Here is a 24,093-nt window from a genome sequence, read left to right as displayed (position 1 = left end):
AGCACACGCGCTGTTGTTATGTATTGCACCAAAACACAGCACGTCATTTTTGTGCTTTAGTATGGTAAGCCGCAGCAAGATGGCGTCTTGCAAAGGAAACAGTGTGAGCTGTTGTTTCGATGAAAAATGCATTTTGGAACCGAGACGGAAGCCAATTGCCTTGAGAGTGAATCCTCGTGCGATGACAGTGTTGTAGATGTCGAATATCAGCCAAATCCATGTGATACCTCATCAACATCAGAGGTAAGCATCAACAACATGTTATTATATGGCATGCCATATTATTGCATATGACAATGTGGCTTATCATGACAATGCAGTACATGTAGTACTGTAAGATAACGCTAATATTTATTGGAATTATGAACTATGGGACTACTTCTAAGATATTTATATGGAGCCAAGTAAACATAAACGACTGTTGGACTAAGATGGGCATCACTAAGTGAATGCTACAGGGGTTATTGCTGCTTGCCATTATACAGCTGTTGAATTGCTGTATTGTTCAGTGCAGTTTCATAGGTTCATGCTATTCGTTTTTTATTCTTTTTGTCTTCTGCAAGGATGAAGACTTAGCTCCCCTTGTTAGAGAGGAGCCCATCTCACCTGCTAAGAATGGAAGGCATCAATGGTGGCAGTAAACACCGGAGTTGAGTAAAAGGGCTAAACGTAAACGCTGGTGTAATCGGGTATGCACTTAAACATAGCTATTAACCAGAATTAAAAATATTAGAAAAATAATTACCTTAATTAAATAATAATAATTAATATTATTATTTAGGAGAGCCGGCACAGAATATCGAATTAATATTAAATTAGCAATACGATATGTTTCATAAACACGTTGTAAGATGGACATTATTCTTTATTTTTAGGGGTGAAGAGTACACTGTTCACGGAGACTTCTGTGAAATTAATGTCAAGAAGCATGGCTGTCCTACACAGACATCGTAGATTGCGACCTTAACACCAAAAAATCGTAGGCCCATTTCTATACGGCATAAGAAACTGTCTGACGTCATGGACCAGCTTCCCTACATACCTGCGGTGCATCATGGATATTATTTATCTCTGACTCGGTACGAAACCACAGAGCAGGTTGAGGAACCTGAATTAATTGTTGGCAGTTTCTTAGATGACGGTGAGAGTGACGTGATCGGTGATCAGTAAAGCTAAATGTTGGCACTGAAACTTTGGTGATAGACAATGACAAGGCACAAAATTAGGTGTATTAATGTTTTTTATACTATGTACATTAGTTAAAAAGGTTCTATTTCATGTTACAATAATACCTTAATGTATATAGTACCTTATCACTCAATAAACATATCTCTTATGTCCATCACCTGATTTATGGAATTTTTTGAACCTTCATATGGCTCTCGTGTAAAATTTCCTCAATGTGGCTTACCATTATCTAGCCCCGAGCGCCTCAATTTATCTGTTACTTGTTCGGTGAAGTTCTGAGAGTATCTCGCAATATTCTTTTATATTGACAGCATTGCTACCGCACTGAGACTTTTCTCTCCCGTTGCAGAATGCAAGAAGGGTTTTATACGCTTCAAAGTAGAAAAATACATTTCGGCTTCGTTGGTTGTCATTGGCACTGTTACCAATATTTTCAGTAGTTTATAAACCTCACCGAAGGTTTTCATAATATTATCTTTTACTATTAATTCTAATATTCCACGTAATACGAGTAATGCATCTGACTGTGTGTACGTGAGTAATTAGGTTCTCCATAAAGTGCTGCACCTTGACGTTAGCCAGTGACAGTTCTTCGCACTGAGTAGAAGTTTCCTACACTAACCTCTGTTCTCCGCTAGCAGCTATGGTTCCAAAAACTCACAGGATCGCTCGCGTGATCCCTGTGTTGGATTCTGCCAGGAAACAACATGCTCGTGAGAGGTGAGAGCGTGAGAAAAAAGAAAACATAGTTTACATGATCGGAAACTTGTGTTCTTTCAATGCTCTTTAATTTCAAATAAATGCCATGCATGTTAACCAGTTCAGATGTGCACTTGCGATTATGGGAATAGCCAGGAGCCGCCACTGTTTATTAGAGTACGGAAGAAGGTAGTATTTTACCACGTGGTATGACACACATTTTATACGCTCAAGGAGCATTCATTATTCATCGAAGTACCCATCATCTTTATAAATAAAATAACATGTCCTTACTGACTGACTGACTGACTGATTCATCATCGCCAAACCAAAACTGCTGGATATAAAGAAATGAAATTTTAAGGTTACATTTATATTAGGGTATAGGTGCTCACTAATGAAGGGTTTTTGGGTACTCCGTCGCTAAGGGGGTGAAAAGGGAGGTGAAATTCTTAAATGAGGATACCTATATCTCAAAAACGTAAAAAGTTTACACACAGCAAGATTGGTATTTGGAATCTCCCTTAAAACTAAAGAAACACTTGTTTTTTGTTTTTGAAAAATCCAGTGAATGGGGTGAGCGGGAGAGACAAGCGCGGTGGAATTTAAAAAAATTATATATCTAGGCCTACAATATATCTCAGACATTTAACATGTTACAGAGTTGAAGACTGGTACTTGGAATTTCCTGTAAAAGTCTAGAAACATATATAATTTATTATTGGAGAATCCACTTAAGGAAAACTGAAAAAGGGGGTGAATTTTTAAAATGGACATATATACAGAATATCTTAAAAACTTAACATGTTAAAGATGAAAAAACTGGTATTTTTAATATTTTAAAAATAAAGAAACATGTATTTTTTGTTTTCGGAAGAAACCAAATAAGAGGGGGGACTGAAAAGGGGTTTGAATTTTTTAATTGGATAGTGAGATCTCAAAAACTGAAGATGTTACAGACGTGAAAATTGGTACTTGGAGTCTTCTTTAAAAATAAAGAAATATCTCGGAAAATCCACTTAAAGGGGGCGAAGGAATAGAAAAATGAGTGGAATTCTTTGAATGCGGATGCTTATATCTCAAGAACTAAAGATTTCGCAGAAGTGACAATTGGTATTTGGAATCTTCTTTAAAAATAAAGGAACACGGATTATTTTGTTTTCGGAAAATCCACTTAAGGGGGTGAAAGATTTGAAGAATTAATTTAATTATTTGTATGAGGTTACTTATATCTAAAATATCTAAAGATATTACTGACGTTAATACAAGTGGGTGGGATATCTTTTAAAAATAATCATGTATTTTGGGGGGGAAAATCAACTTGGGAGGGGGGGAGGAGTTGAATTATGTTTATGAGGATAAATATATCTCAAAACTGAAGATGTTAGAGTCGTGATAAATAGTATTTGGAAGATCCTTTATAAATAAAGAAACACGTATTTTTTTGTTTTCGGAAAATTCACTTACGGCGGAAATGAGAAAGTGAAAAACGTTGAATTCTTTTTATGGAGAAACATATCTCAAAACCTGAAGGTTACAGTCGTGAAAATTAGCATTTGGAAACTCTTTTAAAAAATAAAGAAACACGTATTTTTTGGGGGGGGGGATGAAGGTAACGGGCGGGGAAGTGCGGTGAAAAATTAATTGTATTCGTATTGTGAGTATACTTATATCTCATAAACTAAAGATGTTACAGACGTGAAAATTGGTATTTGGGTTGTCCTTTAAAAATAAAGAAAACACGCATTTTTGAGCGGGTGATCAAATTAACGGGCGAGGGCGGGACGGCTGAAAAGGAGTTGAATTCTTTTTAGTAGGATACTTACATTTCGAAATCGGAAGATGTTACAGACATGAAAATTTGTATTTGGAATCTTCTTTCAAAGTAAAGAATTACTTATTCTTTTGTTTTCGGAAAAAACACTTACGGGGGAAGGGCGTGAATGAATTGAAATATTAGTTGTTTTCTTTGTATGAGAATTCTTATGTCTCAAAACTATGTTACAGACGTGAAAATTGGTGTTTGGAATCTCCTTTAAAAGTAAAGAAACACTTTTTTTTGGAAAATCGACTTAAGGGGGTTTGAAAATATTTAAAGAAAGAGTGGAATTCCGTGCATGAGGATACTTAGATCTTAAAAACTGAACTGAAACAGACGTGGTCATTGATGTTTTGAATTTCCTTTCAAAATAAAGAAAAATGTACTTTTTGTTTTCGGAAAGTCCACTTGAGTGGGAGAGGAGTGGAAAGAAGTGAAGAAGAATTTGAATTATTTTTGTGAGAATACTTATATCTCAAAAACTGAAGGTGTTACAGACTTACAGACGTGAAAACTGATATTTGGAATCTCCTTTAAAAATAATGAAACACGTATGTTTTTGCTTTCGGAAAATTCATTTAAGGGGCTGAAATGAATTGAAAAAGCGGGTGAATTTTTAAAATTATTATCGGTATATCTACAGTATATGTCGAGAACGTAACATTTTAGAGGCAATAAACTTGATAGATGGAAAGTCCTTAAAAATACAGGAACAAGTATGTTTTTGTTTTCGGAAAAGGCACTTGACGGGGGTGAAAGGAATTTGAAAAGTGAGTTGATTTTTTTTATAAGGATACTTATATCTCAAAAAATGAAAATGTTACAGACATGGAAATCGGTATTTGGAATCTCCTTTAAAAATAAAGAAACGTGCATTTTTTCGACTTGAGACAAGACTGATTCTCACATGTATATTTCTGTGTGGCATGGTCGTCTTAGCCCCAAAAAGCAATACTGTACCTCAAATGTGATTTCCAAAGAGTTTCTGGGGTAAATGAAACTCTATTTTTCGGCGAGATTTTGTACTTGAGGGGCTTTCAGATATCATCTAAGTACAGTGCCGAGGAACGATTACTTTTATCAAATGACGAAATCGACGCCAGCGAAGCCGCGGGTAACTATTTCTTCTTCTTGCTAATTGCTTTACGTCGCACCGACACAGATAGGTCTTATGGCGACAATAGGACAGGGAAGGGCTGGAAGTGGGAAGGAAGCGGCCGTGGTCTTAATTAAGGTACAGCCCCAGCATTTGCCTGATGTGAAAATGGGAAACCACGGAAAACCATTTTCAGGGCTGCCGGCAGTGGGGTTCGAACCTACTATCTCCCGAATACTGGATACTGGCCGCACTTAAGCGACTGCAGCTATCGAGCTCGGTCGGGTAACTACTAGTGTTTGATATAACCAGTGTGTATTTCGAATAATTATTTCAAAATTCTGTCTGCGTACAACGAGGCTGGCTTGGAGGTCAAATAGATCTTGAAGTTATCATTGACAATGTTGGAATACAGGTGCGGGTGCCAAGGAGGTGGTCATAATTTTCCCGTTGCCTTAGAAGGTGATATTCGGTAATTTGGTAATGTCACATTGGGAGCTGGAGTTGCAGGCCTCCCTTCTTCCAAATGAGCTGATAACAATTAAAGGAATTACGAAGGTGTGGAGGACTTTCCTTCGGGTTTCTCGGAGAGAAGCAGTGGTATTATGTTTTCTTTGATTCGGCCACGGTATAGGAACTCACTCCTATTTACTGAAGGGAGAAGCACCTCCTCGGTGTGTACATGTGGCGGTCATCTCACCGTAGTACACATCCTTACGTAGTGCGTGGACCTGGCCGATATGCGCCGTAGTCTAAAACTTACGAGTATCCTTTTCCTCATTCTACGAGATGACGAGCAGTCAGCAGACGTGAGTTTCCTTTTTGTTTTTAATTACTAATTTTGTTAACCATATTTTATTATTTTAACTCTGTTTTTATCTTCGTGTATTTTGAATATGTTCTTTCAACATTTAATTCGTAATAAATATATGATTTTACTTTAAAGGCAATGTCGTATTTAATTTTATTACAATGTAAGCTAATTTTAAACAATTTTATAAGAAAATAAGTCAGTACTAATTACATCGACTGATTATTTTAAATTCATAATCATTCTTTATATTTCTAGTCAATGGGTGATTTTAAATTATTCCATGTCGTCTCATCTCCCACTACTCGGGGCCGACGACCTAGATGTTAGGCCCCTTTAAACATCAACAATCATCATCACCACCATCGAATACTGGTAAGACCAGAAGAGTTGGATTCGGATGGTGCAATGACTCTCGAATATGTATTGCCGTAGCTGTGGCAAGCTGGACCAGCTGTAATTTTATGCGGAAGACCAAAAAACACAACACCCATCCTTTATTAGCTTGCTTTGAACTCTTACGATACATATTCTGGTGTAAATTTTCTTATAGGCAGCCATCCTTTAGGCGGCAATTATCTTCCGAATAGGCTACGTGAAGAACGTTCAGCAAGAAATCAATTCTTTGAAGTCCCATCATTCGTAGATCCAAACCTTTCTTGTTGAAATATTTCGTAAATATCTGCGAACCATTGATTCAACTAGGACAAACGCTCCTTGCAGTTAGTAAATATCTTAGCACAACTGCTTATCATTCTCTCCATTTCAAAAAGGGATATCAGAACCTGCCAAAAGAGCGACTTTTTAAACTCACCGAGCGAGTTGCCTACGTGTTTCGGGTCGCAAGGCTGTGAGACTGCACTCGGGAGATGACTGGTACAAATCCCAACGTCGGCAACTCTGAAGACTTTTATTTCCCTGGTTTACCATTTTCACTACAAGCTGATGCTGGGGTTGTACCTTTTTTTGCTAGTTGTTTAACGTCGTACCGACACAGATAGGTCTTATGGCGACGATGGAACAGGGAAGGGCTGGGAGTGGGAAGGAAGCGGCCATGGCCTTAATTAAACCACGGAAAACCTGTACTACATTCCTGTTCCTAGCCCTTGCCCTTCCTTGTGTTGCCGAAAACCTTCGATGTTTTAGTACGACGTTAAAATCCACATATACTGGGCGTGTTGGCCGTGCGGTTAGGGGCGCGCAGCTGTGAGTTTGTATCCGGGAGATAGTGGGTTCGAGCCCCACTGTCGGCAGCCCTGAAGGTGGTTTTCCGTGGTATTCCAATTTTCATACCAGGCAAATGCTAGGGCTGTACCTTAATTAAGTCCAAGGGCACTTCCTTCCCTTTCCTAGGCTTTTCCTATCCCATCGTCGCCATAAGACCTATCTGTGTCGGCGCAACGTAAAGCCAATTCTCTACAAAATCCACATGCAAAGGAAACGACAAGAATTATTTTCATATGCCAATTAGCAAATAATTACAACACATGTATTTCCAAACAGCAAGACTATAACGAATTCACAAACATACACCAACCAAATAGCTCTGATCTTTTCCGGGTGACAAAAATGTCATCTCGTAAACTGCCATGGAATTAGTGTTAGCGGGAAGAAAGGGGGAATAAATGACAATGACAACGTGCAAATTATAAGAGCATTTATCTTTCGAACCATTTAAAACCAATGTCACGAATCTAATATCCTAAACTGATTGCAGCCAGTTCCCCAGATAATTACAGAATGCCAGAAACACTGATTTGCCGAAATGGATCTGTCACATAAGGATGACAATATATTATGGAGCAGTACTAAAATAAAAGTTATAGAAAAACTGTCACAACTTCTCTCATTCCTAAACAGAAGTCAAACTATTCCCTGTGCACATGGTTTGAACTTTTGTGTGGTGATCAACACTTCTTCTACATTCGTATGCAATAAGAGAATAAAACAGCGTATAAAATACATGTTTCCTGTGCCCTTGCCTTAGTTATGACAAATTCACAAATGTATAGGGATGTCCGGAAGCAGACTTATGTGGATAGTGAAAATGCTAAATCGCGCACTAAACAACTCTGCATCATGTAAACATAAAAAAATGGTTGAAACATCATTTCCAAATAAATGGGTGAATAATATACGAAATAGAATCATACCTGTCTGAATGTCGGGTGGTTACGAATTATAAACCTCATTTTTTATGCCATATTGGCTTCAACAACTAAGGTCAAAGGATTTTCCCCACCCTCCAATACTTATTTTATTTTATAGCTACTTTTTATACGTATACCAACATGTCAGCTTAAATTCTAGCTAAACCTTACAAGAACATGTTTCATTCCATTTTGGAACATCTTCAGCTTAAAAGAGCGTATATTGACACACATAAAATAATGAGAACACTAGAGGTGATAATGAAGTTAAAATGCTCTTCTGTAGAGCACTGAACACGTCATTTGCTGGTATTGATAATATAGTTCGTTGCGGCAATAGTCTCTAAAGGAGAAGAGGTTCTTCTTTGTTCTAAATATGAAAATGTGGTTGAAATTATACAATGTACATTCAATTAACTTATAATATGTACTGAGTCTTGTATTTTTTTAAAAGTATAACCCCGGAGGAAACTCCTCAAAATCAGAACTTTAGTTGATTATAATTCCTGGTTAAAAATATAGAGATGTTGGTGGGAGTCTCCCCGCCGGCCGCGTTATATTCCTCCTTCCCTTATACAGTCAGCAAATATGGCCTTAAGTAAGGTAGAGTCCCGGTGTAAAACCACTTCGAAGATGACTGAGTTGGGAATAGAACCTCCTCCACTCAGCTGACCTTCCGCGGCTTCTTGTCCTCGTACCACATTTCAAATTTCGTGGCAGAGCCGGGAATTGAACTCGGGCCTCCGGGGGTGGGCATATTATCACACTAACCACTATACCACAGAGGTGGACGTATTGTGTTATGAATGTGTAAACTTTAAAACAAATCAAGAAACTGTAAATAAAAATGTATTTTCACTTGCAATGAATATGCACGTACAAGTACAACAAAACGAAGGAATTACAAGTAAAAATTTCTTCTGCAACCGGGACACTATCCCAGTGCAGCAATGGGAGTATAAGAAAAATATATTCCTCATGCCATTTCCTTTGCCAAATGTAATTATTATTTTCTTGCCAATGGGAAAGAAGTATACTTTATTACTTCAGTAATTTGTTTCACGTAATATCTGCTCTTAATACCCGAAGTATAAATAAAATTAGTGATCTATTCGAACGCCTGAGGGCCTTTTTGTTTGTGCGAGGAGATATTTCAGTCCCCTGTCCTAAGTAGATAAGAACGCTCCTTGAGAGGGGTATGCTGCCCCATACAGCGTTACACTGGTACCATCCTCAATCACTCTCTTTCCTCTCTATCTTGCTCTACAGGTTAATTCTGTCCTTTGCACGGTTACATTTGTGTATGTGCACATAAATTCGATACATTGCCCCGCATACAACATTACATCTTCCATCGAAATCGTTTCAAGGAAAATTCATTCTTTTAAGTTCAAGAACGAACTTCTAGAAATATGGCTGGTCTTCGAAGGAAACTTTGCAAACGTGTACGCACCGATATGATCAACTTTCGTTATTCGTGCACACCATAGCAGGAACATTCACCAATTCATTTTGCAAGATGCAACACCTGTCCAATTCAGAGAAAATGGAATTCGAAAGTAGCGAGAATGATCTCTGGTACAAACAGATGGGAACAATGACAGAAATTACTAGGAATGGAAATATAATGGACCGAATGAGTTGGCCGTGTGGTTAGAGGTGCTCAAGTGTGAACTTATATTCGGCTGTCGGCAGCCCTGAAGATGTTTTGTCGTAGTTTCTAATTTTCACACCAGGCAAATGCTGGAGCTGTACCTTAAATAAGGCCACGGCCGCTTCCTTCCTAGTCCCATCATCGCCATAAGACCTACCTGCGTCGGTGCGACGTAAAGCAATTTGTAAAAAAAGAATATTGCACCGTGCATACACTTTCTCTGGCCAGTTAAACTGCGCGCCTTCTACAAGGCTATCTATGTAATCTAACTTGAACTGATGGAGTACTGGATAGTTTGCTTTTCAACTGTGAGATGTCTTTACCATCGGTCTAAGTGCCCCCTCTGGAAGATCAACGATAATCAATTCTTCAGGGATTTCTTTTCTATTGGCTAGCCTTAGAGTTTGAAGATTTTTTGTTTATGTATAAAAGTCGCCAACACTTCTGCTAGTTCTTTCTCCAATATCAATCAACCAATCAGAAATTTGTAAATATTTTCGCTAGCCAATCAAAATTGGGAGTATGTACAGGGCCGATTGTAATCTTCATCGCTACAGTTCGGTGGGTTCGGCGTGTTCTTCGGGGGAAGGGGCCACGGTCGACGTTCGGAAGGCCCAGCAACTCAAGGTAATGGCAGAATTTTCTTAACATGTGATGACTCCGGCAGATAGCTTGAGGGGAAGATTTCACACCTCTCTTATTTGATGTACATTTCTAAACCTGGTGGTTTAAATGTAGAATTTTGTTCTATTCCTTTATGGAAAATATGTCATGTAAGGGAACAAAGAGTGATCACCCTCTGTTGATTCCCATTCAACTTGGTATGGGGTGACTAAAGTTTCCAATCATCTAAAATTCTTAACAATCTTTTGGAATGTAATGTTTCTCATTTAGTCACCCCGGCGTAGACTAGGCTTATCCTCTGTATCTTAGGGCCATAAGCCTACTTAGGGCTGATGTTCATGGATGGACAGTCCGTTCTTCGTCGCTCACAGCCGCTCGAGCTTGCGGCAAATTCACGTCACTACTACCACACTGGTGGCGTGCCAGATGCGACCGTGCCGCATGCGACCCGTGCCACTAGCGACCGCATAATCTGTAACCGTGCCGGATGCGACCGGTGTTGACAAGCAAATTGTCATTTGACAAGTTGTGTCATCACCCAAGATAAGGTAAGCTAAACGAAGTGCAATGTAATTTCAAAAAGTCTTATAAGCAGCTACTGCCCCTACTTTACGTAACACTTCTGGGGGAAACTCGTTTTACAACACGAAATATGGTGATGCGTTTACGTCTTTTCCCACCGGGCGAGTTGGCCATGCGGTTAGATGCGCGCGGCTGTGAGCTTGCATCCGGGAGATAGTGGGTTCGAATCCCACTGTCGGCAGCCCTGAAGATGGTTTTCCGTGGTATCCCATTTTCACACCAGGCAAATGCTGGGGCTGTACCTTAATTAAGGCCACGGACACTTCCCTCCAACTCCTAGGCCTTTCCTATCCCATCGTCGCCAAAAGACCTATCTGTGTCGGTGAGACGTAAAGCCATTAGCAAATAAATAGTATTTTCCTAAAATATCTACATATATGGAGCTGCGCTTCCATGTCTGGTAGAAGGTACCAGACAGGTTAGGTCAGTGCGTTGCCGGACGACTAGTTACAGCTACTTCGGTAGGCTGCTGGGTTCGAATACCCCGTCGGCCATCCTCAAAAATTATTTCTCGTGGTTTCCCATTTTTCATCTCCAGAAAAATGGGCGTGGTATTTCATTTCGTAAATCCCACAAATATTGGCCGGGAATCAAACCCGGACTGCCTTGATTAGAAGCGAGCAGTGATGCCACTGGGCTCGTTTCTATTACTCCCCACTCTATCCGGTTCTTACTGCGGGTCAGGGTGTGTAGCAGATTCGGCATTCTTTTACGGCTGGATGCTTTTCTTGACGCCAACCATTAGAGGAGAAATGCTACGTGTTAATGTGGTGGTGGTGGTGGTGGTGGTGGTGGTGGTGGTGGTGGTGGTGGTGATTATTGTTTTAAGAGGAAGTGCAACTAGGTGACCATCCTTTATTTAACACTAATCAGGGAGAAAAATGGAAGGAATCCGACACTGCGAAAAAGGAAGATATCAGCGAAAGAAAGACAAGAGCCACGAAGGGCGTGAAAACTAACGACTCTCTAGGCCTAGAAAGTTCTAATCCCGTCGGGGTTGGAATAGAACAAAAGCAAAGTCGGATAGGATAGATGAAAATGAGGAGCCTGGCACAAGTAAGTGGAAGCAGTGCTAGGACTCAACTCAGTGCCCCGTGGTCACTAACCCACGCTCCCAAGTTGAGAGCCCCTTACGACACGCAGGGAATACCGTGGGTGTAATTCTACCGCCCCCCTCCACGGGGAAATGTGGAGTTAGATAACTTTCTTCTTTAGCATAACTTTCCTCTGGTTCATCGATTTTCTGGTACTACTGGTACGTAACATACTGGTTTATCATAGTACTCCACGCATTTGATTCCTTCTCTGTGACACTGATTGGAATGAGCAGTGTGCACACTTTAAGGAATAATGGCAGAGGATTGTTCACGGCTGTCTGCGGCCTGGTCATTCCAGGTCGGGAACTTTGGACTGTTAGATCGGCAGCATAGTACTGTTAAAAATGAGAAAATGTGCGGTTTTCTATTTTATCGAGTATTTCATAATTATGATAGCATTGCTTGTAACTGCGACATTTCTGTTGACTTCATTGTAATGACCTATGATGATTTCAGTTGGCAAAACCACAAAGATAGTCTTTCTGATGATGTAAAAAGACAAGTTTATTGTGACTGACAGTAGGCAAGAGGACCTGCCAGTATAATTTCCTAACCAAGTCTTCCCATGCGAAAATACGTATGGTGACTTGCCCGTCACTTTTCTGAGTAACTTTAAGAGCTATGCAGTTTAATATAATCTTATTCACAACGTGTAGAGTATTTAACCTAGAATTCTGAATACAACGTAGAATTTGTAGCAAAGCACGGGTACATTAGCTAGTCATATCTAAATTTGTATCAGAATCTAATTATGCTGTACCGGGGACTCCGAATTTAAGTTTGAAACCCTTTCAGAAAACAATCGATAATGTTTGGTAACAAAACACACGAGTAGCGTTGCGAAAATATTGCAAATCATGGGCTAGAAAGACTTAGAAGTAAGAAGACGAGCTGCTCGACTAAGCGGGATGTTCCGAGCTGTCAGTGGTGAGATGGCGTAGAATGACATTAGTAGACGAATAAGTTTGAGTGGTGTTTTTAAAAGTAGGAGAGATCACAATATGAAGATAAAGTTAGAACTCAAGACGACATATTGCGGCAAATATTCGTTTATAGGACGAGGAGTTAGGGATTGGAATAATTTACCAAGGGAGATGTTCAATAAATTTCCTACCGGGCGAGTTGCCCGTGCGATTAGGAGCGCGCAGCTGTGAGCTGGCATCCGGGAGAAAGTGGGATCGAATCCCACTGTCGGCAGCCCTGAAGATGGTTTTCCGTGGTTTCCCATTTTCACATCAGGCAAATGTGAAAGTCGATGTATACATTAATTAAGGACAAGGCCGCTTCCTTCCCACTCTTAGCCCTTTCCTATCCCATCGTCGCCTATAATATATATAATTTCGTGTGGCTATTTCTAGCCGAGTGCAGCCCTTGTAAGGCAGACCCTCCGATGAGGGTGGGCGGCATCTGCCATATGTAGGGAACTGCGTGTTATTGTGGTGGAGGATAGTGTAATGTGTGGTGTGTGAGTTGCAGGGATGTTGGGGACAGCACAAACACCCAGCCCCCGGGGCATTGGAATTAACCAATGAAGGTTAAAATCCCCGACCAGGCCGGGAATCGACCCGGGACCCTCTGAACAGAAGGCCAGTACGCTGACCATTCAGTCAACGAGTCGGACATCGTCGCCTTAAGACCTGTCTGTGTCGGTGCGACGTTATACCACTAGCAAAAAAAGATCCCAATTCTCTGAAATTATTTACGACTTAGGCCTACTTACTTATCGTGTCCTATTAGTGCCGGGAGTGTCCGAGGACTTGTTCGGCTTGCCTGGTGCAGGTCTTTCTACCTGACTCACATGGGAGGCCTGCGCGTCTGGATGTGAGATTATGATAATGAGGTAGGGAAAGATGAAACCCGATGTCGGCACGTACCTTACTCCTCTCGAATAATACCAAGGGGTCTGCTCAATGCTTTACGTCCCTATCCGACGGCCGAATCACCATCAACAGCATCATATTCCCTCACTTCATTTGAACACTGCGAAGAGGTTTAGATTTGAATCCAGGCTTTTGGTACGCAATCTAGTGATTACAAATTGTATACACCAACTTTTCTACCCTGCCGGCCTACAATCTCATGGTAAAATTTTTTTTTTCATCCGGTCTAAGTGGCTCGACGGCTCAGACGGTTGAGATGCTGCTCTTCCGACTCCAACTTGGCAGGTTCGATCCTGGCTCAGTCTGGTGGTTTTTGAAGGCGCTCAAATACGTCAGCTTTGTGTCGGTGGATTTACTGGCACGTAAAATAAGTCCTGCGGGACTAAACTCCGGCACCTCGGCGTCTCCTTAAACCATAAAAGTAATTACTGGGACGTAAAGCCAGCAACACTATCATACTTTTCTTTCGACCAACGGCACTCGAACCTGCTAACAACGGTGTCAGACCTTTATTTTAGAAATGACCAAGTTAGCTACTGATAAGCAATCTGCCACTTGGTGATAGCCCTTAATGCAGATCAATTGTAAGTGATTGATGGGTCGCATGCGGCACGGTGCATATCCGCTCGGTCGCTATTGGCACGATAATGGCCGGGTCGCATCCGGCACGGTCGCATCTGGCACGTAACCTCCACACTTGTTGAACAGACATAGACGCTAATGGGTTAGAATGCAAACGTATTTAAGCAAGTCGCAAGTATCATCTGGCCACACAATGGTTCTGCTGTGAGATTTGCATAAATATTACGGATATGGACTATGAGAACCCCTAAAAAGTATGCAACACAACTGCAGAGTGGGCTAGCTGATACTTCCGACTTACTTAAATAGCGTAAATTTGCCTTCTGACCTATTGAAAATCCATGGCCTGTTTCCAGTCATTTGACCGGATCAGAAATGAAATGAATAAAGCCTTCAACTAGCGGCGAGGATAGGAATTGCGTCGCCTGCAGAAGTCTCACTCCTCTGGGGCAATGATTATTGACCGACAGATGAAATTAAATTATATTGGACCGGGCGAGTTGGGCGTGCGTGTAGAGGCGCGCGGCTGTGAGCTTGCATCCGGGAGATAGTAGGTTCGAATCCCACTATCGGCAGCCCTGAAGATGGTTTTCCGTGGTTTCCCATTTTCACACCAGGCAAATGCTGGGGGCTGTACCTTAATTAAGGCCACGGCCGCTTCCTTCCAACTCCTAGGCCTTTCCTATCCTATCGTCGCCATAAGACCTATCTGTGTCGGTGCGACGTAAAGCCCCTAGCAAAAAAAAAATTATATTGGAGTGTGTTACTGGAATGTAAATAACAGGGAAAACTGGAGTACCCGGAGAAAAACCTGTCTCACCTCCGTTTTGTCCAGCACAAATGACGCATGGAGTGACCGAGATATGACCACAGAACCCAGTGGTGAGACGCTGAAGCGCTACCGCACGAGTCACGGAGGCTCTATTCTGATATGTTAGTGCCTAAAATTCCGTATGCAAACGTAATCTTGCTGTGAATGTTGATATGCTCCGTGGTTTTTTGCTGCAGAAATACGGTCGCTCTACAATTATCCTCGCGTGACGTAATTCACTAACTTCGCTATTTATATTTTATTTTTGCCATTTGTTTTACGTCGCATTGAATCGGACATATCTTCATGGGGATGAAGGAATATGACAGGGCTGGGAATGGGAGGGAAGTGACTGTAGTCTTAAGGTAGATCCCCAGAATTCGCCTCGGATAAAATGGGAAACTACGGAAAATCATCTTCAGAGCTGCCGACAATGGACCTCGAGCACACTATTTTCTGAATGCAAACTCACAGCCACGTGACCCAAACCGCATAGCCAACTCGCTCGGTATTCGCGACTTTCCACCTGTCGCTGTACCACGGTTCTGGTTTCCCAACGTGTGGACCTGTGCACAATCTGTCCGTGTGATTACAAACTACTTGGGGGGGGGGGTGTTAATTTCGACCGAGCTCCATTCCTTTGTTTCTGAGCAATAAAAGGGAAAATCTTACTTCCTCACTTCCCTTTAAATTGTGACAGTGTTTAAAAATATGAAAACTAAAGACTGGCACCATGAGACTACAAAAAATGTTTTCATTGGAGTATTAATGAGTCTTTCATTCAGTCTTGATCAAAATACAATCGTCCTGTATGAAGTGAATTTCGTTTAGCTAATTTCTTTCTTCCTTAAGCCGTTTAACGTCCAGGGTTGGTTTTTGCCTCGGCGAGGGATCCCACCTCTACCGCCGCAAGGACAGTGTTCTGGAGCGTGAGACTTTGGGTAGGGGTGATACTACTGGGGAGGGGGCCAGTTCCTCGCCCAAGTGGCCTTACCTCCTGTATTGAACAGAGACCTTGTGTGGGGGATGGGGAAGATTGGAAGGGATAGACAATGAAGTGGAAAGAAGCGGCCGTGGCCTTAAGTTAGGTACCATACCGGATTATGCATGGAGGAGAAATGGAAAACCACGTAAAACCACTTCGATGATGACTGAGGCGGGAATCGAATTACTCCTACTCAATTGACCTTCCGAGGCTGAGAGGACTCTGTTCCAGCCCTCGTACCACTTTTCAAATTTCGTGGCATAGCCGGGACTCGAACCTGCGCCTCTATACTTTTACGTTACCATTGCTACCGTAACCGTAGCCACGGGACCTCCAGTTATTCGTGGAATACCAAAGGGAAGTTACTTTTCATCTCAAATATCTCGCATGCATTGGTGTGATTGAGACGGCGGTCACCTTTGTGAGAATCTTAGTGGCATTGGCACTAGGCCATAACGACTTATCGTTTAGTCATCTGCTAATATTATAACCAAAATTACTTCCTTCCCTCTTAAATCACTATTACGATATTTCATTATTCACTACTGTTGCTATGAAAATATATAATGTACAGAGAAGGAAGTGTCAGAAACCACTACACGATGTAATACACATGCCCGTTCGCACGCGTTGAGTAATTTAGTAGAATGATTGAGTAATTTATTACTCGACACTTTTTTAGTTGAGTGGTTTAATTGTAAGTCGAGTGGAAATGTTTCGAGCTCACGGACAAGCGCAGAGTTTAGCAGCCTTCCGTAACCTGCAGCGCGTCACTCGACAGTCTATTCAACACTGTTCGGACATGATTACTTAGTGGAGTGCCATTTAGCAAGCGTGTGGATGCAGATGTTCTTCGTTTATTGTCTCATCTGTTTTGGAAGTACTTTGTATTGTGTAGGAAGTCTGAAGACACGACGATTAAATTCATGCAAGTGTTCACGAACCTTAACAGTCTGTGGGATGTTCGTGATAAATCATTTTTTTAAATTTGCAAATTCGTGAGGACACTTATTCGGTAATTGAAAATAGCATGGACATTGAGAGCATTCTCTAGTTCATATAATAGGCTATTTGAAGTACCAAAATCCAGTTTCTCCTTCAAACACGCGTTTTTTTCTGTTAATTTCAGTCCGGATATTTGTCTAATTCTTGTCATACTCACGTGTTTAGCCTGTTGATGAAGAACTTGACGTCGCGAGGTCGTAGTGTTCACTAATGCACTAAATTGAGTCGCAGACTTACCCAGTACTAATGCCCACTAAATTGCTAACCACTCGACCATCTGTACTAGACTAAATAACTCAACGCTTGCAAGCGGGATTTAAGCAAAGAATAGCAAAAAATTTGTTGAAGATCTTTTGTAAACTATATGTTATAAAATACCTGTGTGATGAGAGAAGATTCTGCAAAAGTTGTTTTAATAATGTATATTTAGTTAAAGGTATGCTCTTACCGAGCTCGATAGCTGAAGTCGCTTAAGTGCGGCCAGTATCCAGTATTCGGAAGATAGTGGGTTGGAACCCCACTGTCGACAGCCCTGAAGATGGTTTTCCGTGGTTTCCCATTTTCACACCAGGCAAATGCTGGGGCTGTACCTTAATTAAGGCCACGGACGCTTCCTTCCCAGTCCTAGGCCTATCCTGTCCCATCGTCGCCATAAGACCTATCTGTGTCAGTGCGACGTAAAGCCAATAGCAAAAAAAAAAGGTATGCTCATCGTGTTTTCATTTTAAAAATATTTTACTACTTTCAATCCAAAATGTGGTATCGTATGTTTAGCTGGAATATTGCTACAATCAATCTGCTTATTTTAGAGTATGGGTTGAATATACAGCATTTGTAATTTAAGTATACTTGAAAGGGAAAAATAACATAAATATTCCTACCTTTATATAGTTACCTTTCACTGAGTGGTAAACAGCGCCGCATGTCTATGGAATAACGCAAGAGAGAGTGTACTGAGGCATTCGGGTACTGTATTGTAGATCTGAATAACTTTCTCCCGTTGGCGGAAACCGCAGAATAACCAAATGACGATCTTCAACACTCATACAGTTTCTCAGGCGATTATTTTGTTTAGCGTTAAACTGCAACATTTTCCATGCAACAAACTTAAAAGTACTTTTGTCCATTCTCAAATGATTCATCTTTCATGTTCTCGTTCTGCAATATTTCTTTCCGTATGTTTTGTGGACACTTTTCTCATCACGTCTTTAACTCATTGTTTAACTCACAGACATGTGCCTTCTCTGTTCTTTTGTTTCTATTTTAGTAGTACATACATTTTAATTATTGAACCAATCGTGGGTAAACAATCACAGGTATCTTAGAACATTAATCAAGATATTCATACTGTCATTCATTTTTGCTGAACTATGATAAAATACTTTATGTAGTGAATTGGTGCAAGAGTATGATATTCTCTTTTGAAAAAAATGGCTTGGACAAAATGTCTTGCAAATGATATAAGACATTTCTTTGATAGTGTAAAACCAGCCTTACTCTCCCTGTGCTGCCACCCACTGGCACCCTTAGGAGAGCACTTCAGTTGAAATTCCCCGAGTTACAGGTAAGATGCTCCGAGACGCAGTCCCGCTACAGCTCACTGACTGGCCTGGTCACAAGAAATTATTGGTTTGGGGATTGAATCCGAATATTTCACGTTGCTGCAGTTGCACTGCTGTATCACCTACCTACACCGAGTAAGGTGATACCAGACAGAGATCACGCAGGGTGTCTAATGTTTTCAATATCCACACTGTATATAAACACCTTGGTTTTATTCATGATATGAACCTTGACTAGAAACAGAATAAATTAAAAGACGAATCTCACAATCTTTTTTTTTTTTTTTTTTTTTTGCTATTTGCTTTACGTCGCACCGACACAGATATGTCTTACGGCGACGATGGGATAGGAAAGGACTAGGAAGTGGAAGGAAGCGACCGTGGCCTTAATTAAGGTACAGACCCGGCATTTGCCTGGTGTGAAAATGGGAAACCACGGAAAACCATCTTCAGGGCTGCCGACAGTGGGGCTCGAACACACGATCTCCCGATTACTGGATACTGGCCGCAATTAAGCGACTGCAGCTATCGAGCTCGGTAATCTCACAATTTGTTCGTGTGTTGATTGTCCTGATTTAATGTATATGAAAATAAATTCTAGATTCAAGTTTAAATCAAGATGTTGTTAGTCAAACATGCTAATACACGCTCAGTAAAGGACTGGGAAGCCAACATTGATTTGATCCTGACAATAGCGTGCATAGGGCTGTTTTCTGCCTGTGCTGCTGAAATTGTTATTTCAGTTCAAGATTTTGACAGGTATCTTATAAAATTATTCAAGATTTTTTTTTTTTTTTTGGAAAGAATACATTCAAGTTAACCACTCTTGAATTTTCGGGGTTTGGGGCTGAACATCTCCACTGTGGCTCCCTCTTCTGGTGCGTGTCAGAGCACGAACGACTGGCAATGTGAGTTTCTCGTTTCCTACTGGGACTGATGTGATTACGTATGTTACAGGAGCGTTCCTCATCCCTTACTGCATCATGCTTTTGTTCGGCGGTTTACCACTCTTCTACATGGAGTTGGCACTGGGGCAGTTCCATCGTTGCGGCTGCCTCACAATCTGGAAGCGAATCTGCCCAGCTCTGAAAGGTAGGAATGGTTTATTTTAGTGCATTGTCTTATTTATCTATTTAAACATTTATAACAAACAAGTACTGAAAGTGTGTAGTAAATCTTAGACATGAAATGTACAACCTTTAAAGAGAACTTCCAACTGCTCAGGTTCCGAATCATCTTCGTACTTCCATCACTCAAATTTAAAACGGTATCTGAAGACCAAGACCAAAGGCATCTGAATTACTAATCAATATGTGCGAATACAGTCATACTGTGCAACAGTTTCGTCGTTTGCGTCTCTCCATTTTTAACTACAATCTCTCTCCCTATGAAATTTCAATATTGGACGAGTATTTACCAAATTTTACGGCACGACGAACTCGCCCGTTCTATGTCATCTCACATTGCGATGCGTGCTTTTTGATGCGAATGTAAACGCTCCTCGAATCTCGACTGATCGGAAAGGTTACTTTCCATAAAATCAACAAATCATCGAACAAAACCAGCAACGTTCCAGAGTCCATGTCTTCATGGTTCTCTCAGTAGCTCACGATATTATCTGTTTTGGGTACCGAATGAGTTGGGCATGCGGTTAGTCACATAGCTGTGAGTTTGCATTCAGAAGATGGTGGGTTTAAATCCTACCGTCGGCAGCCCTGAAGATGGTTTTCCATAGCTTCCCCTTTGTACACCAGGCAAATGCTGGACCTGTACCTTAATAAGGGTACGGCCGCTTCCTTCCCAATCCTAGGTAGTCATTTCCCATCCTTGCGTCGACGAAAACCTTCAACGCGACGTTAAACCGCCAGAAAAAAAAATGAAATTAATATATGTCTTGTCCTAGTACCGCTAACCATAAACCGGAATACTCGAGAATATTTGATCGGATGGTTGTACGCACCGTCTGACGAACTCTTTGACTACTAATGTATCATTATTATCGTTATTATTATTATTATTATTATTATTATTATTATTATTATTATTATTTGTTTTCCTTAAATTGTACATGTACAATCTAGGGGTGGTAGATGGAGAAACAGCAAGCACCACATACACGTATGTTTATACCAGGTGGCTCACGAACGCCGTACCTTCTACTTATAAATGTCCCGCATGCACAAATCATGAATGGGGTGTTTACCAACTGATTTTCACAGGGGCACTACTGCCAGCGGGCAGGTTACGTCAGAATATGAAGAGTTAAGAACCGGACTGTCGCTCGCAGCATGTTACTCAGTGCTACCGGTCTAATATGCACCCGTTGCATTAGTAAACATCGTTTTCTACTGCATAGTTCAAGGCTGGTGTATGGTACAGCCGCACTACATTTGCTGTCTGCATATCGGCAATGGCTAGTGTGTTCAGCAGCGACGAATACACAGACATTATGTTAATCTGGACAACCTGGTCGGAATGCAGCCGAAGCTCCATTGCCTTCTACACAAGTATTTCGCCATACAGTATTAGTTTTTGTTTTATACAAGCAACTATTTTATTGAGTGGAATGTCTACACGTGTATAAATTAATAAATTATTACATTTCCTTTTCTGCATCTTTGGCATGTTTACAAACAGCGATTTGTGGGTGGGGCGAGGTGGGACAGTCGCCACGCCTCCCACTTTGTGGAGTAAACATTTCATTTTTATTCCACTTTAGCCACTTTGTGCAAGCCTTGTTGTCTTATCTGCTAATTCTTCCTTTGTTTTCTTTAATTAATTTTTTTGAGATTTTGATTAAATGCTGTTTAGTAAAAAATCACCACGTCGCATAAACAATCCACGGGTCAGATTAAATGCATTTACTTAATAAATAACATGTCCGACTCGTTGGCTGAATCGTCAGCGAACTGGCCTTCCGTTCAGAGGGTCGATTCCCGGCCGGATCGGGGATTTTAACTTTCAATGGTTAATTCCAGTGGCTCGGGAGCTGGGTGTTTGTGCTGTCCCCAACATGCCTGCAACTCACACACCACACATAACACTATCATCCACCACAATAACACGCAGTTACCTACACATGGCAGATGTCGGCCACCCTCATCGGAGGGTCTGCCTTGCAAGGGCTGCACTCGGCTAGAAATAGCCACACGAAATTATTATTATTATTATTATTATTATTATTATTATTATTATTATTATTATTATTATTATTATTATTATTATTATTATTATAAATAACATAACACAAAAATAATTTAGCCCAGTGAAAGGAACGTTGGTATTATATTCCGTTGAAATTACAATTACAATTGAATATTTTTACAATTGGCTTTACGTCGCACCGACACAGATAGGACTTATGGCGACGATGAGACAGGTAAGGGCTACGCGTGGAAAGGAAGCGGCCGTGGCCTTAATTAAGGTACAGCCACAGCACTTGCCTGGTGTGAAAATGGGAATCCACGGAAAACCATCTTCAGGGCTGCCGACAGTGGGATTCGAAACCACTATATCCCGGGTGCAAGCTCACCACTGCTCGCCCCTAACTCCACGGCCAGCTTGCCCGGTACTATTAAATAGATATACGGCATGATTATGCAATTAAAAATCATTTAATATTTAAATACACACTAAGAAACTAACAGACACTTAAGAAATTGCCAGGCTGAAGAATGCGCACCGCAAGCGGACGAATTATAACTCAGTGTCCACGACCTTGGCAAAACAATATGTACTCCTACTTCCCTTCCTCATAGCACATGCAAATTCTCCACTACTTGCCGTAGCGCTGTACAAAACGGTTAGCAGCGACGAACGGCATTTTATGCGTATTTCCGCCAATAATTATGTTAATAATTAAAGAAAATAAAGGAATGAATTAGCAGATAAGACAACAAGGATTGTACAAATGGCTTTTTTTTAATAATTCCTAGTTCCACCTACCTAAAGTGGAATACAAATGTATTGTTTACTCCACAAAATGGACTGTCCCTCCTCGCCCCACCCCCTGATCGCCACTACTGTTTAAAAACACGCCAAAGATGCAGAAAAGGAAATGTAATAACGTATTAATTTATACACGTGTGGACACCCCACTCAATAAAAGAGTTGCTTGTATGAAACAAAAACAAATACTGTTCGGCGAAATACGTGTGTAGGAGGCATACATCTGTTTGGAGCTTCGGCTGCAGCCCGACCAGGTTGTCCAGATTAACATAATGTCTGTGTATTCGTCGCTGCTGAACACACTAACCATTGCCGATATGCAGACAGTAAATGTAGTGCGGCTGTACCATACACCAGCCTAGAACTATGCAGTGGAAAACGAGGTTTACTAATGCAAGGGGTGCATTAGACCGGTAGCGCTGAGTAACATGCTGCGAGCGACAGGCTGGTTCTTATCTCTTCATATTCTGACGTAACCTGCCCGCTGGCAGTAGTGCCCCTGTGAAAATCAGTTGGTAGACATCCCATTCATCATTTGTGCATACGGGACATTTATAAGTAGAAGGTACGGCGTTCGAGAGCCACCTGGCATATACTCTACTGAATATTTATAAATGTATAGATAATTTTAACTGTACATACAGTATTTACACTCCAATCACTGTACTCTTACAATAATAATAATAATAATCTTCATTTGTGTCTCTTTCCTAACGACTGTTGGCTGTTAATTAAAATCTAGATCTTTTTCTAACCCTACTAAGGTTCAAAGTACATTCTGATAGCTCATGCATATGGCGGAACCTCATTTGTGCTATACGATGACGTCTCTGTATTGTGTGAATTCTGTAAGGTTTCTAATGTCAGGTAGTGTTCAATATATAAGCCTCCGTGGCTCAGGCGGCCCCGCATTGGCCTCTCACCGCTGGGTTCCGTGGTTCAAATCACAGTTACTTCATGTGAGGTAGTGTTGGACTAAGCAAGGCGGGACAGGTTTTTCTCCGGGTACTCCGGTTTTGCCTGTCATCTTTCATTCCAGCAGCACTCTACATTATCATTTCAATTTATCTGTCAGTCATTAATCATTGCCCCAGAGGAGTGCGACAGGCCTCGGCAGCCGGCACAATTCGTATCCTCGCCGCAAGACTGGGGCTTCATTCATTCCATCCCTGACCCGGTCAATGCCTGTAAAATAGGTTGTAGGTTTACATTCATCTCAGTGTTCGATATAGGACGTAATTATTCTTGCATGGCGTTCATTCCCACGAGCAAACAAAACAACAAGCAATATAAACTGTCTAAGAAATTCTAGGCAAAGACTTGCTTTAGTTTAGGAAAGGGGAAGTTTGGGGCGATCTGTAGAATCACCTTGGTTAATTATGGGATGAAGATTAATATAACTGTGATCAGGCTCTTCTAGATCATTCCGGGATGAGTGGCTAAGACGGTAGAGTGCTGACTTTCTGAACCCAAGTTGGATATTTAATCTTGGCTCAGCCCGGTGGTATTTGAATGTACTCAAATGAAGTAGTCTTGTTTCTATAGATTTACAGGCACGTAGAAGAACTCCTGAGAAAGAAAATCCCTGAAATCTCGACGA

The 24,093-nt window shown here is 41.1% G+C and overlaps 1 protein-coding gene across 1 annotated transcript in view; it reads left to right on the top strand.

Annotated features, from left to right (window-relative positions):
- The window catches only part of SerT (Serotonin transporter), a 1,090,530-nt gene that overhangs the window by 645,677 nt on the left and 420,760 nt on the right, over positions 1 to 24,093 (top strand). Inside the window, exon 3 of the mRNA XM_067141695.2 lies at positions 19,503 to 19,637. Within this exon, the coding sequence (XP_066997796.2) occupies positions 19,503 to 19,637 (135 nt within the window). The remainder of the gene's footprint in view (positions 1 to 19,502; positions 19,638 to 24,093) is intronic.

The sequence above is a fragment of the Anabrus simplex genome, chromosome 2 (genome assembly GCF_040414725.1).
Source record: "Anabrus simplex isolate iqAnaSimp1 chromosome 2, ASM4041472v1, whole genome shotgun sequence".
Taxonomy (NCBI): domain Eukaryota; kingdom Metazoa; phylum Arthropoda; class Insecta; order Orthoptera; family Tettigoniidae; genus Anabrus; species Anabrus simplex.
This window is presented reverse-complemented; position numbering and strand designations above follow the sequence as displayed.